General features: G+C 39.7%; 1 protein-coding gene and 1 long non-coding RNA gene across 3 annotated transcripts in view; one reads left to right on the forward strand and one right to left on the reverse strand.

Moving 5' to 3' along the window:
- Positions 1-725: 725 nt before the first annotated feature.
- Positions 726-16,819, forward strand: part of ntsr1 (neurotensin receptor 1 (high affinity)) — a 31,805-nt gene continuing 15,711 nt past the window's right edge. The window contains exon 1 of one of the 2 annotated variants that reach the window (XM_088292261.1): positions 726-1,503. In XM_088292261.1, coding sequence (XP_088148387.1) covers positions 838-1,503 — 666 coding nt within the window. In that variant the 5' untranslated portion in view covers positions 726-837. The remainder of the gene's footprint in view (positions 1,504-16,819) is intronic. The other variant, XM_088292260.1, reaches the window with a different exon arrangement.
- The window catches only part of LOC148339970 (uncharacterized), a 44,956-nt gene continuing 33,953 nt past the window's right edge, over positions 5,817-16,819 (reverse strand). Inside the window, exons 3-4 of the long non-coding RNA XR_015842626.1 lie at positions 9,470-9,667; positions 5,817-6,690 (exon numbers count right to left, since the gene is read on the reverse strand). This is a non-coding gene — a long non-coding RNA (uncharacterized LOC148339970). The remainder of the gene's footprint in view (positions 6,691-9,469; positions 9,668-16,819) is intronic.

Genomic DNA, 16,819 nt, shown 5'->3' on the forward strand with positions numbered 1-16,819 from the left:
ATTGCCACATTTTTTCAGTTTAAATAAAATGACATTACATCAGAGTAAGTTAGACTGGGGGCTTGCTGGAACCGTCCAAACTGCTTCTGTGTTATAATGGATAAGGGTATAGCTGATCGATTTTTTTTAAATTAATTTGAAAAAAATACATATGTATTTCTGGATACCCTCTCACACTCACACACAAAATGAACTAATAATATAAAACTGCATATTAATTTACATGCTTCGTCCATTCATGTTTCATATCAAAATTATCTTGTAATTGTATGCAAGACAGGGAGCACTCAATGTAAGGGAGAATCTTGTGCCGCTGAAGATGCTGTACAGCCATTTGCCTTCTCATCTTTTACTGCAATAAGGTTCCCTTCTCTTCGTTCGTATGAGGCAGGATTTGCGCTTCTCCCACTTAATTCCAAATATTCGTGTATTTTAAAGAAAATATAAGGCCCAAATAAGTGTATTTTTCATCTGTGTGGTAATGGGGGCGGTTGGTTGGTTGGGTGGGTGGGTTTTTGATCATAAAAGGGACTTTCACAGGCTGCCATTCAAGATAGAATTCCCACTAACTGGCTACTAGATAATCTAATTTTGTTTTGAGTACTACTTTTTTTCACCATCGTCAATTCAATTTGTACTGAATGGGAGGAAAGGGCAAATAAGTCTACACTTATGCGTCATCGCAGGAGCGCCCAATTGGATGGTGCACGCCTCCTGGTTGCAAAATATAAACGCTGCCCTACTCTGTCCTCGCCACACCGGACCATGTTCGTCTGATGTGCGTGTCAAATGTGCTCAGTATACGTCGAGTTCCGACAATAAGCTCAGTTCGAGTGAATGCATGCGCTGGGAGCAGACATGGATTTCAACTTAACGCACCACGGCGCACTGGCGCAGATACTTTTAGGGAATCACTCTTTCTACTATAACAGCACCGCAGAGCTAGACCCGGAGGAGAGGGAGGACTTGGAAGTGAACACGGACGTGTATTCCAAAGTGATCGTGACCGTTATCTACGTGCTTTTGTTCGCCGTGGGCTCGCTGGGCAACGCCATCACCTTGTACACACTCCTGAGCAAAAAGAGTCTGCAGAACTTGCAGAGCACCGTCCACTACCACCTGGCCAGCCTGGCCGTGTCCGATCTGCTCATCCTCGTCCTGTCCATGCCCATCGAGCTGTACAACTTCATCTGGTTCCACCACCCGTGGGTGTTCGGGGACGCAGTTTGCCGCGGTTACTATTACCTGCGGGACAGCTGTTCGTACGCCACTTCCTTCAACATCGCCTCGCTGAGCGTCGAGCGCTACATGGCCATCTGCCACCCGTTTAAAGCCAAGAGCATCATGTCCCGGAGTCGCACCAAGAAGCTGATCAGCGGCATGTGGCTCGCCTCCTTCGCGCTGGCCACGCCGATGCTCTTCATCATGGGCCAGGAGGCGCGCCAGGGCGAGAACATCTGCACCGCCACCGTGGCTCCTGTCACCATGAAGACGGTGCTCCAGGTGGGTCATGCAGAATGACATTTTGATTAGCTGCCCATGTATGCTCCACTGATGTTGTGTTTTAACTCGGCCTGAGTTTAAATTCAAGCAGACGAGGACAAGCAGTTAACTTCACTTTGTTAACACACTACATGTTAGTTTCCCCGGAAAAAACGCACACTTACACACTTCTGAAATAAAAACTACATCAGAGACTTGCTGATGTTTGCTGATGGACTGGGATGTCAAATAGGAATCTTTTGCATGCAAAAATGCTTTGTTTATTTTTAACCAGGGCGTGAAAATAAAACTACTTAAGTCAATTTTTTTTCAGGTATCTATACTTTACACAAGTATTTATTTTTCAGTAATCATCAATTATCATAGGCAACGTTATTTTTAGTAAGTCCCTGATTGGCTGTTGCAGATAAATGCTGGCCATCAAACAGAAATCGCATCCCTGCTTCGTTATTGTTTTAATGTCATAGTGATAAGCAACTCAACATCAGTATTTCGCAACACAGAAATAGCTTTTGTGATAAAATAAAGTGATGATAATAATAAATCGTTTATCTTTTGAAATCTTTGCCTCAAATGGGTGAGCCACAAGTATCTTGATGGGCAGGCATGGTGAAGTCAACCATGGGTCAGGGCTTGAGTGATTGGGACTTTGATTTGATTCGGAGAAGCAAGAACCGTGGCCCTATTTTAGAAAATTGTTTGTGGTTATCGGAAACAAAAACGATTCGTGGTGAGTGCTTTGTGTTGCGTGGCAGCCTACAAACCTCTGGTTTCAAGTGTTCCAACATTCTCTGTCTAATCTGGAAAAAAACCAGATACATGTAAGGTGTATTTTTTTTTTCAGCAGTATTAGTTGAGCATTTTGGTATGCTGTTGTATTTTACTGATAAGATTTAATCAGGTCAAGCCTGCAATGCTGTGTCCATGCAGTCATTGTTTTTTCCAAGTTAATAATTCAAGGAAACTATTTTGTCTTCAAAGGAGTTGATATGGATCGAATGGGTATTGTTGATTGTATAAAATTGACTGTTATAAAAAATGCATTTCAGCACGTTTCATTATGCTTTAATACTTTTACTTCGGTAAATGAGTAGAATCAGTACTTCTACATTCACCTGTACTCTATACGTACAGGGTGTGAGTACTTTTCCCACCTGGGGTTTTCACTCCAATTGACTGCACAACCCTAATTTGGATCAGTATCTGTTCTGAATGTACTGTACCTCTTTTGTATTTCACAAAGATTCATGCATCATAAACCCTTGATGTGTATCTGGAGCCACACTTTTATCTATTAAAATGTTCCTTAATTCATTGCCAGTCCCTCCTTAACATTTTAAGGAAATCAGTAAAGGAGCTAATAAGATAAGAATAGCATCCATTGGAGCCCAGACCAAGGCCAAGGCCAATTTTATCCTTATTCGGATCATCAACGTGCCACACACATTCATACTGTAGATATTTAGTCGGCAGGATTCATGAATTAGTCATTGTGACATAAATTAATTGACCAATTTGAAAAAAATGCAGGACAATGGATCAATGTCAAAATAGAATGAGCTCATGTCAGCCTACATTACACTTAATCCTTTATTCGCTAAACGCCTTAATGTCGTCGCCTCTTCAGAGGTTTTAAGGAAATGAACTGGAGGTTTACAGCCAATAATACGCTGCATGTTTTTACGTGCTATGTAAATGATGCATGCTAAAGCCCAGTGTGAATGGATTTTATTTACAGTACTTACAACTTTCTGGCTCACATACCACACTGCAGTAGCTCTCTCCAAAGCAAATCAAAACAATGTTTCTCAAGACAATTCTGTGTCCTTGATACATGTTGAAGTTGCGTTGAAATGATAGATCCAATTTCCCTGATATTGTTTCCGACGCACACACTTGGCATTGACTCAGCAGCCCAACAAGATTTGCGATAAGTGAGGAAGTAATGATGAGGTGACTTGTTTTGTGGGTGCTTTGTCACCCAGCTGGAGACTCCAAATGAGGCGAGAGAGCTGGAGATGGAACATTAACTCGCAGGATCGCTGCCAAATGGTTTGATCTTCAGCACTATCGTCTGCTTACATTTTCCTTCTTCAGTATTTTTTGGTTTTGTTTTACAAGTGTCATTTTTATCTATTATTGCTGTTGTTTTCTTCTCATACCAATGGTAGGCAGAACACTGACCACGTACCTGGGAAAGGTACTGTCGTGACTACCTGGTATACCAAACCAAACAAACATGTCAAATTAAAACTTCAAATGCAAATGTTTAATTCAGAATTGAACCAACATGCTTGGGAATAACTCGTCTCGTCGCATGAAATCTTGGGAATTCAAGCCATTACTATGTCATACAAGACCTCAAAGGATTCGGTGACAGTTTTTTTTCTTTTGTATTTTTGTAGCATTTTTCCAACACTTATTTACCGTGGGAAAAGAAGAAGAACATACGTAGGACTGATACCACTTTTTTTCAGACCGATATCAGTGGAAGAATTCACTTGCGTACTCAATGATACCGATACCAAGTACCGATACCATTAGCACTTATTATACATAACATTTGAACTAACACAATGACAGACGAGTGATGTCTGATTTTTTTCAGCCTTAAGTATCGGTGACTGGTATCGGAATCCGTCACATAAACCCAATATCAAGAACATTTTAAACAGTAATTTAGAAAATGTAAACAATGAGCCCATGAAAATTCCAATGAGAAATGTGCATATGTTTGTCGTGCCTGCTACATTGAATGACAATAGAGACTATCAGGAACAGGCAGACACATACCAAGCACATAATTCCAAAACACACACCAAAACGCTGAGGACACATTTTGTGACGCTCATTAATTTCACAAATACATCCATACTACAAAGCGACAAGCTTTGTTCCACACGCGCAACCTCAATGTGAACTCGCTACTGCTCATCACTCCACTGAAGCAATATATTGGCTAACAATTTGTTATCCTCTGATGCTTTTTATGAAGGTCATTGGGTTCTGCAAATAGCCAGTATCCGAAGGGAGTCATTTTTGACCACACAAGACTGTTTCATACAATTTAAATGATCATAGATGTTATGTCCACAACTCTATATAAAATCTCTTGGGCTTCATTCCAGTCTGAAGACACTCGGGCATCGGACCGTGGTGGCAAGCAGGAAGTGATCAAATCACTGCAATAACAGTTTATAAGTGAGTACAAGAGGATGCTGTGTAAGCTGGCGAAAGCTCCCAAAACGCCCCAAGCATGTTTTGTCAACCTCGAGGGACTCTGGGGTGAGACAAGTCTAGTGTGTGGGAAATTGAACTATTGGATGGGGGGGGGGGGGGGGGGGGGGGGCAGCAGGGAACATAAATAACTGCTAAACGTTTTCATACGACCATTGACTTTTGCTTCCTTAACACTATAGATGTGCTCAGACAATCTATGATCGTAATTAAGCTCATTTTCCTGGCAGAATAAATAAAGTGCAAGTTGTATCATAAAGGAACCAGGACTGGTGTAAAAAATTATTAACCACAACATCCAAGTTTTCCCCTTCGAAGTAATCCTGCTGGAGTCGAAGGCACTTCTCAGCCAAATTTGCCATATCTTTATGCACTCCGGATATGATTCTCCGGGGATTCTCCGTCGTCACATTCATCTTGATGCCATCTACGTCTTTAATTGTGTTGTCCGACACAATTGATTCTGGGACACACTTTAAATGTTATAACACCTCACTTTTTAACATTTTTAGCCGTCACACAAATACAAAAAGAAGATAATGTGAATGTTGTTGCTGGAATCTTACAGCTATTAATGCGAGTCTGATTACGTCATTTAACTCCTTTTGTATTCGCATCTCTTCACACCCCTGGTTGAAGAAAAAGTGACGTAAAAAAGCCAACCAAAAGCAAAAATGTATCCATTGCTGCTCATTGCACCACAGTCTGATGCTAGGAACTGCAAAGTCTTTCATTGCGAACGTTTGCAAAAAATGTTACAGTCTTATTAGAATGCAGGAGTTATTTGATGTACTGAAGAGAGATTTCATTGACAATGTAGGTGACAAATGAACTACAACTGAAAAAAAACCCCTAAACTTTGGAGCTTCCGCAGCTATTCCTAATTTTTTCTTAAATTGTACTCTATTTAACAAAATGAGTAATAATTATGGTATATCAATTTGAGAGGGCATTCTCGTTTCTTTTTAAAATTCACTTGAGTTTATGGCAATACAAGTGAGTGTGTCAAGTTTTGGTCTCAGCATGGTGGAGGATTGAGATGGAGAACTCAAATGCAGGGAAACCAGGCAAGGGAGTGGTTTTAACAAAAGTGTTTAATTAACAAAAGAAAACTAAAAGGCAAATAATGAACGACGAAAAAACAAAATATTGAAGTACAAAACAAGGATCAAAGTAACCAAACAAATCCTAGAAAAGGAACTTGGACTTGACATGGAAAAAAGGTATACCAACAAAGCAACAAGCGACACAGACAACTGACATAGAAAAGAACTGAAAGGAAACAGGGAACTAAATATAAACAAATTGACGAGAGAACTAGGAACACCTGGACAAGCCACAAAGGGTTGAAAGGAGCTGATTGGTTAACACAAGGGAACGGGACGACAAGCACACAATCAGCTTTAGCAAGAGACACACCAAAGGAACACAAGGAAAAAACATGAAACTACATACTAAACCAAAATCAACAAACACAGACCATGACAGAGTGATTAAATTAAGTGGGAGTTAACAACCACATACTTCCCCGATTTAATAATTTTCCTTAAAAAGATATTTGATCCCACCTTAGCGATGACTTCCCAGAAGTTGGGAGGACAAACTAAACTGTGTGAGGAACCTTGCAAGGGGAATAATTGAATGACACTGCAAGAGTGCATCTTTTTTTCCCCCAAAAACCTAAAGGCTGCAGAATGTGGCGAAACTAAAATGAAATTCAACTCAGTTATTTATAATATATTTACACTTTGTCAGTGATAGTGGCTCACTCTCGCCTGACTTCGGTGCAGGGATTGTGTGACAGAGAGTGGTTGTCTGTCACCATCACACCCGTATGTGTCTTGTGATTGACTGGCAACCAGCTCGGGATGTAGTCTATCTTTTACCTGAAGTTAGCTGGCATAAGCGGCTCCAGCCTCCAGCTCCTAGCGACCCTGAACAGGGTATGCGCTGTAAAAAATGGATAGATTATATTAGCATTTCGCATGCAGTGTGTTTCAAGGACCCCTGTGCGCACTGAAAGGCCTGGCCACCTTCAGGCAGGCTTGTTGTTATTGCACAGAGTGGACTCCTGCTGTGTCTACACTCCACTTCAATTTGAGCAAAAGTATGACTTTCAATTGCAAAACATATTTATATATCGCTTGTGTTGCTTGCTAAAATGTCTGTTTTGTTTTCAGTCCTGGTTATACATGTACATGTCAAGTGTTGACAAAATGCAATACCAACATTACTCGATACATTAATTTACTTTCCATTTGAAGTATCCAATCGCAAGTCAAAACACAAGCTCTGGAGGCATAAGGACGAGGCAGATTCATGTGCACATTCCCTATTCTCTGCAGATTTGGGCAAATTTCTATCCTAATTGTAAAATTTCTGGTGGCAAGCTGTATCTGCTGCCATCACTGTTCAAACATAATACTGAAAATGCCATCTTTCTTTTCCTTCCATATCAGCATTATTACAGCAGATTTGGACACATTTTATGTGAACATCCGTTCCTATTTGGAAATGTAAGCCACTCAATGACCCATCCCAAGTAGAAATGATCCATTTTATTAGTATTATTTTTGCCCAATGTAAATAAATGAATGATTATTTTTTAGGTTACAGTGAATAGTAGTTCAGTATTATGGAGATATTCACGATCACTGGCTCCAAACATGAATTAAACTTGCATAATTTAATGATGGCATCAAAGCTATTTCATTTGTTTTGGCAATATTTAGTGACATAACAAAATGACATAATATGTAAAACACGAGTCCCATGCTATACTGCTCTACAAGTGTGACCACAATCTTGGAAAATTTCCACGACTTATCATCTACAGTGGATCAAGAACGCTTCTCATATACTCAATCCATAGTTGCAATCTCTCCGAATGAGCTCGACAGTCCCGTTTGCCAATTTCCACTCAGCGATGGTTTGGACTCAGCTCACAATTGGCGACCCACTACAAGAGGTGACAATTGTGTGTGACAGCTCACAGGAGGAAAAACAACTTGACATGATCACTACTTTCACCAGCTGCATGCTGTCCACACATTACAAAGGTATTCAAAAAGAACACACACACAGTTCACAGTTGTATACCGCAACACACTGAAGATGTTTCATACAAAAACTGATGCGAAACCATTTCGGATATCCGATCACTCCACCCGCCGACTCGAACAACCATCAGAATTCCAAATGACAAATTGAAAAATACTTCCCTTCATATGTGTGCCTTTTGAGAGTATAAACATCACAGTCACCTAAACTAATAGCCTCTGCTCACACTTAATCTCTTTCTTTGTTGGTAGTGCATGAAGTGTTTAACGTCATTCCTGACTGCATGATGTCCGGTCGCCTCGTGTGTGGTTATCCTTAACAGGAACATGACTAGACCTTGTTGGCTCACAAGCAAAATGAATTTAATTGTAGCCAGAAGGAACCGTTTCATAACCATGTGGATGCTACACCGGCTTGTAATTAAGAGAATGACATCTATGTCATTGTCACTTTAACCCAAAAACAGTCGGAGCTCCGCGGATACGTGTGGTGGATGTCTTCAGACTTAATTCATAAATATAACAACAGCAAATCAATTCAGTGAATTCATTAGTATTATCATTACCATCTTCATTTGATCATTTTAAAACGTGCTGCACAGCAATGTGGTGGTGGGAGGGAAGGGTGTTTGCAGGGCGGTTGGGGAAAATTATGCTCGGGGTGGAAGGTATTCTGCAAGTATTTACTTCACAGATTTGCAACGTCCCTTTAGCCAACTTTATATCATCTGCCCGTAGAGATCTGCTTGCACTTCCTTCTAAATGGACTTTGCGTATGTACTCAAGTGTGTTCAGCCACGTCAGCATGCCTCTTGCGCACGCCATTAAAAGGGAATGAGAGGAGCCGCTTCAATTGGCGACGAAACAAGTCGGCTGTGTTCACGCAAATAATAGCACAAAATGTCCGTTTTAAAATGAGGCGAACTGCACCATGAATGTCCAAAAATAAGCTCTGTGCAGGTTCACACAGCACTTTGTGCCAGATTTCAACTGGGCATGAAAACAGTCACCTATTTCTTTGTCACTGAGCAAATACACTCTTAATACTGTCTTTTTTACAGCAACCTTTCATCAACATACCCCAAATATCACGAATTACAGAATACTTTACAACCTATTTCCAATTTTGCTAAAAATGAACCCATTTCGCTTATATAAAAGAACCAGGACTCATCCTGCTGTGCATACATCTGGGCCAAACGGCTTGGTTATCATTACAACACGGGACGGGTTGTGAGCTCTGGAAATAAAGAGGTTTCATTGTCAAGTGTAAGCATAACAGTGGGCTGGATCATGCCTGAATGTGCGGGTATCACAGTGGCTGGAGCGACCATTGTGGAAAAAACTCAAGTGTCCATAAAGCAAATGAAAGCATTTTAAATCATGGAGGCAGCAGTTCATACACAATACTGTAAATATGTGGAGCATGGACACATCATCAAAATATTGGATGTGCCCAATAAATTCCCAACAATTTGACCTGATTACTACGCAAAAAATAGAACACTTCAAATATATAATAAGATGTATGACGCACTGATTTATTCTTTCAAAAGACATGCATGGTAGGTTGATTGGATGCTCTAAATTGGCCCGAGATGTGAATGTGAGTGGTTGTCGTCTTTCTGTGCCCTGCAATTGGCTGGCAACCAGTTCAGGGTGTAACCCACCTACTGCACGAACCCAGCAGTGATAGTCTCCAGCACGTCCTTCTCTTGGATTCACCAAAGTGCAATCTTCAAGTCTCCATGGAGCGGCTCACAGTCAAATGGGACGCAGGAGGGATGAGAATCATCTGAAACCACGGTCCTCAGTCAGAAAGGGTGGAGTGCCCTTCACAGAGGAGGAAGTTTAAGTATCTTGGGGACCTGTTCACAAGTGTGGAAGAATGGAGGGGGAGATCGACAGTATTAGTGCAACATTTGCAGTGATGCAGACTCTGTATCGGTCAATCGTAGTGAATCATACCGGACGATCTACGTCCCCACCAATACTTACGGTCACAAGCTTGTTACTGTCACATGACTAAACTCAGAAAACAGCTGAGCTGTGATTGGTCATTATCTGATTACTATTCTAAAAACGCAATATTAATCAGTATTTCATGTTCAGAGTCACAGGAGTCTTTAAAGCGGCAATTACCACATTATGACGCTGTCAATTTCAGAATGCAAAATTCGTTCATGGTGGTGAAAATAGAATATATATGATCAAAATGCTGCGATTCTAATTCGGAACCTCAGAAACTTGACGCAAATGTGCTAATCACTCAGTCACCGCGCTGTCCAAAGTGATTAAAGTTCATCTAAATCCTCAATCCTGTTCCACGAGGGTCCTGCCTGTTTTCCATCTCTCCCTGCCCGGCTGCAACACACCTGATTCAAATGATCAGATCAATCAGATGAACCAGGTGTGTTGCAGCAAGGAAAGATGGAGAACAGGATTGAAAACCCCCGATTTAAATTAAAGGCAGTAAATCACAGAAAAATATTCAGTCAAAAATTGTAAACTGAAGATTCATAATACAGATTTATTAACCATCTTAAATTCCAGACTTAAAGCACACTGCCTCCTCACTCTGGCAACAATAATTTATCATATGCCATTTTGTTGTCCATATCAATTGCTAATTTAATTGATATTTTATGCCCTATTAATTTTATTGTACTGTTAATTTTTTACTCTGTATGGTGTCCTGGAGTAACCTGAAAGGCAGCAATAAATAAATGAATTCTTATTATCATTGTCCTTCAATGAATGTTGTGCATCACTTGCACAAAAAGTACCAGCAGGTATCGGCCTGGCAACTAATCTGTCCCTGAGATTAGAAACGGATGTAGAATTAACTTTTATCCAAACAGTGCTGCAATCGCCAAATGAAGAGATTTCTAGGGTTTAATTAGTGTTTGTTACAAATTAAGTAATTTCGAATGAAGGTGCAGTTTAAAGTGAAAACCATTTGTCACACTCAAAGCGTTCCCAAACCAAGGGAGCCATTCAGTGAAAATGCAAGGCCCCATGGTCATCTTCAATGGCCTGTTGTCACAGATAAACGAATTCAAGATGGATGATGCAACCTGATTAAAATGACAAAAGTGCTTTACCAGCAATAAATCAAATACAAGTGTCTCGAAAGGGCAGAAAATCCAAATAGCAAGAGACTTTGAATATGTCAACCTATGGTATTTGGAAACATGACATTAATGAGGTTGATGTTCCTGCTTTCGCCCTCCATCAGAAATCTCTAATTTGCCATCGTCTGTTGCATCTTGTGGTAGACCAACAACAGCTAGCTGCATTCACATGCTATTTCCTCGAAATGTGACAAAAAAAAAAAAAACTACATGTTATGTTGTAAAATCGTCTGTGCACAGCCTTTGTAAAAGCAATGCCAAATTGTGCAAATATTTGCATTGCTCCCTGCTGGAAGTGAGATCGATGTTTATTTAGATAGAAAGAACCAGGTCACTGCAATTATGAGAGCACGCTGCCGCAGGAAAAGATAAATAGGCCCTCTACTGGTTGTTAATAGCATGCACGTACCCCCAGTCAGGAAGTTAGACGATTAATGGAGATAAACTGCAAGAATCTTTTTTTTTTTTGCACTGATGAAACTTTTAGGACATTGAAACACACTGACTTCTTGAAGGGAGGTGAAATCGCAATTCAGTGGTTTTCTTGCACATCTGTTACCTTCTCTACACTGAACTGCTTCGGCTTCCACAAATGCACCTCACTGGCCCAAACACACTTCACGGTTTCCATTTGTCCCTTATCATTTATCACATCTCCTATCACATGAGTTGTGCTGATTCCCAAATTGCCTCCTCCAAAGCAGCCCCCTTCAAGTGTCATCAAAAGCTACTACTCCAACATAAACAAATTTATATATATATTTATTTATATATATATATATTATTTTGACAGGGGAGTATATTTGATATTTCCTTGATCAACAAACAAGTCAAGACATTAGACCAAATTCTTAATGATCGATTAATCCATTACTTTACCCACGACTGCCTCAAAGTGAAGATGTCCTGGGTTTTAATCGGAGCTCAAGCCTTGTGGTGTTTTCAAGTTCTCCCTGTGCTTCGATGAGTTTTTCATTGAGGACTCTGGTTCCTCCCAAAAAAACCTGCAGTGGGTATATTGAAGACTTAAAATTGCCCATAGGTTCATGAGTGGGAACAGCCAACTGTGTACCATTTGGATAGGCCCGAGCACATTTGTAATCATAAACAGGATAAACATTGCGAAATGGATGGATGAAAATATAAACAAACAGGATTAATGAATATACTGCATCCCAAAATGACAATGATGCTGTACAATTGTACAAAAGTTGGCTAAATATGTGAACACAATTGCAGTACATACAGATAAGGTTTTGGCATTAGAGCATAATTTAGGAATAATTCATGACAAATCTGAACAAGACCAAACAATAACATTTATCAAAATGGAATACTTAAGCCCGATCTGTAACGTTAAAACATTACAAGGTGCCTCCGTGCGCCTTTCACAAGTTAATGTCCTAATTTATCAGCATTGTCAAAGAAAATCTTTAAAATAACACCGTGACTAATGGACATGTTCCAAATATTATCCCAAACGTGTACCACTGCTTTGCCTCACAGAACAGTGATGGAGTGCAGGAGACGTTAACGGCATCCGTTAAGTCTGTGTTACACTACATCTCAATTGCTTTCATTTCAGTCACGCTTTACTTTTATGCCTCATGCAGAGGAGGAAGATAAATATGTGTTAGAATTAATGATGGTGACGGCAGGGTGAATAGGAAATCACATTCCCCAGCTGTGTGGTGACTTTCCATGCCTTTAGTGCGCTTTATATTTTGCAATTATTTTATGCTGTGCTTTTGAAATCACAACTGTATAAAAAAAAAAGAGGGGGGGCAGTTGGAACTGAATTTGAATTTTTTTCCTTCCTCTATTCAAAACATCCGTCAAGGCGAAACCATGTAAGTGAAAAGAGATTATCCTGAGGGGCACATGCTCTCAGAGATAACATGTTTTTAAATGATCGTTTTAGATGGTTTTATAACTGCAGTAGGGAGTAGGGATGGCTTAGGCTGAAGGAATGGGCTGTCACAGTCTGCAGGCAGGTGAGGGGGATTGGTTGCCTTTTATTACCTGGTCTGTGAAACACATGGGGTTGTTCTTGTTTTTTTGTTTTGTTTTGGGTTTTTTTAAAATATGAAATGATCTCCATAATAAAGTGGACGGCACGATGGCCTCACAGTACAGAGGAGCAGGGTTCGATTCCAGCTCCGGCCTTCCTGTGTGGAATTTGCATGTTTTCCCCCCGTGCCTATGTGGATTTTTTCCGGGTACTCCGGTTTCCTCCCACATTTCTAAAACATGCACGGTAGGTTGATTGAACAGTCGAAATTATCCCAAGACGTGATTGTGAGCACGCATGGTTGTTCATCTTTGGGAAAGAAACAAATCTCATGGAAATCTCACGACACCGCCAAACAAATGCAAAAAGCAGAACATTTGAAATGATGAGCTGGTCTCAGTTGTATCGCAAATATTAAACTGTTCTGCCTTACACAGTATGTGACTAGAAAGACAGACATACTGAAAGAAAAAATATTAAGAATGAATAAATAATGATTTTTAGACAAATAAAATAAAACCGGATAATTTCCCCTGCGCCCCCAACCACACCTTGGTTGGAAATCACTCAACTGACAGAAAAACGTCTTGAAAACATAAAAGAACAATTCATAGTTTTCAAAATGTCTACCGTTTTGAAAACATCAAAGACCGTTTGTAGTCATATTTTAGTAAAACTCTGATATTATTAGAAGGCTTTATTATATCATTGTTACATCTTTCCAATTTCAAGTGGAAATATCGCTTGTCCTGATTTTAGATTTTTGGGAACATCAAACACAGACTTCCATGAGCCCAACATTATTTCCAATATTTTAAATATTGACGACAATTTAGTCTTAAGTTGAGCAAATGCAAAAGTTTGTAACCACAGAAAACAGGCTAGTTTTCGATGAAACTCACATTGCAATTTTGTGGATTTTTTTTTTTTTTTTACATGATTTCATACATCATTAAAAAAAATAAAAAATGCACATAGATGGATTTGAATGTTCAAATACAATGTTAAGATGTAAAAACAAAAGCAAGTGTACATGCTTTTTATTGAAAAGTGACATGTCAGTCTGAACATGAAGTTGCACTATACTTTTCATATCAATAATTATGATTGTCACTTTTTTGCTTATTCGGGATGAGACAAGGGATTGTACGTAAGTTAGAAAAACGTAAACATTTAGGACTGTAAAGACACTTAACTTTTCATGACACATTAAGGCACTTTGTCTCTGTAGCATGTGCTTCATTGTGCGTCGTCGACCTTTATGGCGGGGCCATATTCAACCTGTAGCAGCTGCTTAAAGATTTCCTGTTTTGAAGGTCAGCAAGACTGACATTTTTCACTTTTTCCAATTGTTCCTCAAATTGCACAATGACACATTTAACAGAATGAAAACAAGCCCTGAAACGCTCGGCGTCAGCCCCATTTCCCGGCTGTTCAAAAAGAAGTGTTGATACTCACACAATGCTGTCCATACGGACACCTCAAAGGCATGGAAGCGAGTGAGCTCAAACCAAGCTTGCATGCAGCACCTCCGTCCCCCTCCTCTAAACAAGGTGTGAATCGCTGTGATCAACACAGCATGTGGAGGTCGAACAGGGGTGTTGGCCTCTGGCAGCTTTGTCAATAAATGCGCATATGTTGCCAGTATGCGTGCCCTTCTCTTAGACTTATGATTATCAATATTTAAGTTGTGTGTGCAGTGGCGGTTTTTGCAAAACACTGCTGTTTACACTGTAAGGCCCTCAAAGTGAACAAGAATAAAGAAAACAAAATATGCAGTACTTTTATTGCAATAGTTGTGCTTTTATTTTATGGGCACACATGTGGACGTTTGTAGAATCAAGGTAGCACTGGTGGCTGTAGTGTTGCCTGCTTAGAGACATTTTCGCTTTATTCAGGGTTTCTGAAGAGAGTTCAGTAAAAAGATGACAGTGTTCCGAAATGTTCATTTTTATTTCCTGCGTTGGTGAAGGGAAGATGGCCACGTGGATATGTCTCGATAACACTATACACAAATCTAGTTTCTTAGACCGTATGTATTGGGTGTATTATAAGTCATCACTGTATCATTTTATGTCACTGTCAATAATATTATACTTCCCACTGAGCTATTTATTTGGGAGTCCTGATTAGGACTCACAAATATAAGTTGATGGGTGATGCACAAATATTAACATTTTGAATGTTTAAAGATGTCATTTTAATGACACCCTATAATTTTGTATTTCCTAATTATACCATTCTAACACTCAAAAAAAATAGACCAAATTGAGGTTAGCAAGTTTGGCTTGCTAGCATTCCAGTTTCTTGTGTGACCCCTCTGCAAAATGAATTGCCCACCACAAGAGAATCATTTTTGCTGTTTGTTTGGTGGCTGATCAGACATTCCATTCCATTTTTTCCATTATTCTTTCCTGGCCTAAAGTTTTATTCCAACAATTTCCATAGTAATCGGATGGCTTCTTTTAAAGAGAAAAGGAAGTGGAACTGAAAAGTACAAATAGAGGACAAACTAAAGCTTAGCGCGAAACAGCTTCACATTGAAATACAGTAGCCAGATGTAATATAGAAAATTTAATACCCGTCTTGCAACAGCCTGTCCGATAGATGAAATCAAATGTAGACAAAGTGATTTGCTTCACTTTCCACTTGTCTGTATCGTAGTTTATTGTTATAGTGTTATAACATTGATGCCATCGTGGGAACATATAATTCGAACATTGAGTCTCGCAGTTGTGACTGTCTTTGGTTAGTTTAAGTGAAACAATGCTTGCAGACCTCTACACTTCAAGTCTACTAAAGTAAATACTACATTTAGAGATTTTAAAGGACATGGTGCCTGGTGGTTAGCATGTCGTCATATTGTTCGCCCCCATTGCAATAACATTCGGTTTAGGCTCACAAAGAACTCTAAAACGGTTGGTGTGAATGTGAGTTGTTTGGGTGGATGTGGGGTGAGTGAGTTGGATTACTCTCAAAGCGCCTCATGAATTGAGTGAACGCAAATTGAGCCAAGGCTCAGACCTGGAATATATGGACTATTATCCCTTCGCTCACCGCCACCCCCAAATAAAAGGCAAAAACCACATGGGGGAAAAACATGTCATACTAAAATGATGCTTCAATTTACATCCTGTCAAAAGTGAATGAGAAAAGACTATTCGACCCAGGAATATTCGTCAACGGGTGGGTCGTCTGACATGTAACAAAACCCTCGTTGATGACAGAGATGTGCAGAAACCTATTCCTCAACTTGTATGCTGGACGGCTTGCGGTAAAACATGTTTGTTGAAATGGAAATACCCGACATCACCACACCCCTATCATTAAAAAATAAAATGTTCTCTTGGTGATTTGCTTGCAGTTCTGACTTTGTGCTTGATTGCCTCCGCAGCTGTAAAATTCAGAATTTGACCCAAATTTGGGGGGAAAAATATGCCTCTAAAATCATTGTAAACTCTCATTGGTGATTTCAGCATAGGGTTGGATAATATCAGGGAAAAAAAATTGTGAAGTTGATGAAAAAATACTGTAAATCTGCACTCGGGTCACGGAACAATTATGGATTGACAGCTCTTGTTTACATTTTAAGTTGCTTCATACATTGCACAACAATACTCTGCTGCAATATTTAACTTCAACTGATGTCCAGGCTATATAGGGTGTTTTCACAGATTTTGTGAATATCTCACTTAAACGTCTCCCTCCTATTACTCAATAAATATCACATTCTGAGTTGCAGTAAGTACTGGTCTACCACTGCAAACTACTACAGTAATCAGAATGAATTTGTATTTGATATATGTTGATTTGATCCACGTCACCCTGGAATATGACATTTCTGGGCAGTTCTTAAAACAGGCGGTAAGAGTAAA

This window comes from Idiotropiscis lumnitzeri, chromosome 3 (genome assembly GCF_059441095.1).
Source record: "Idiotropiscis lumnitzeri isolate Australia: NSW breed Sydney's pygmy pipehorse chromosome 3, RoL_Ilum_1.0, whole genome shotgun sequence".
Classification (NCBI taxonomy): domain Eukaryota; kingdom Metazoa; phylum Chordata; class Actinopteri; order Syngnathiformes; family Syngnathidae; genus Idiotropiscis; species Idiotropiscis lumnitzeri.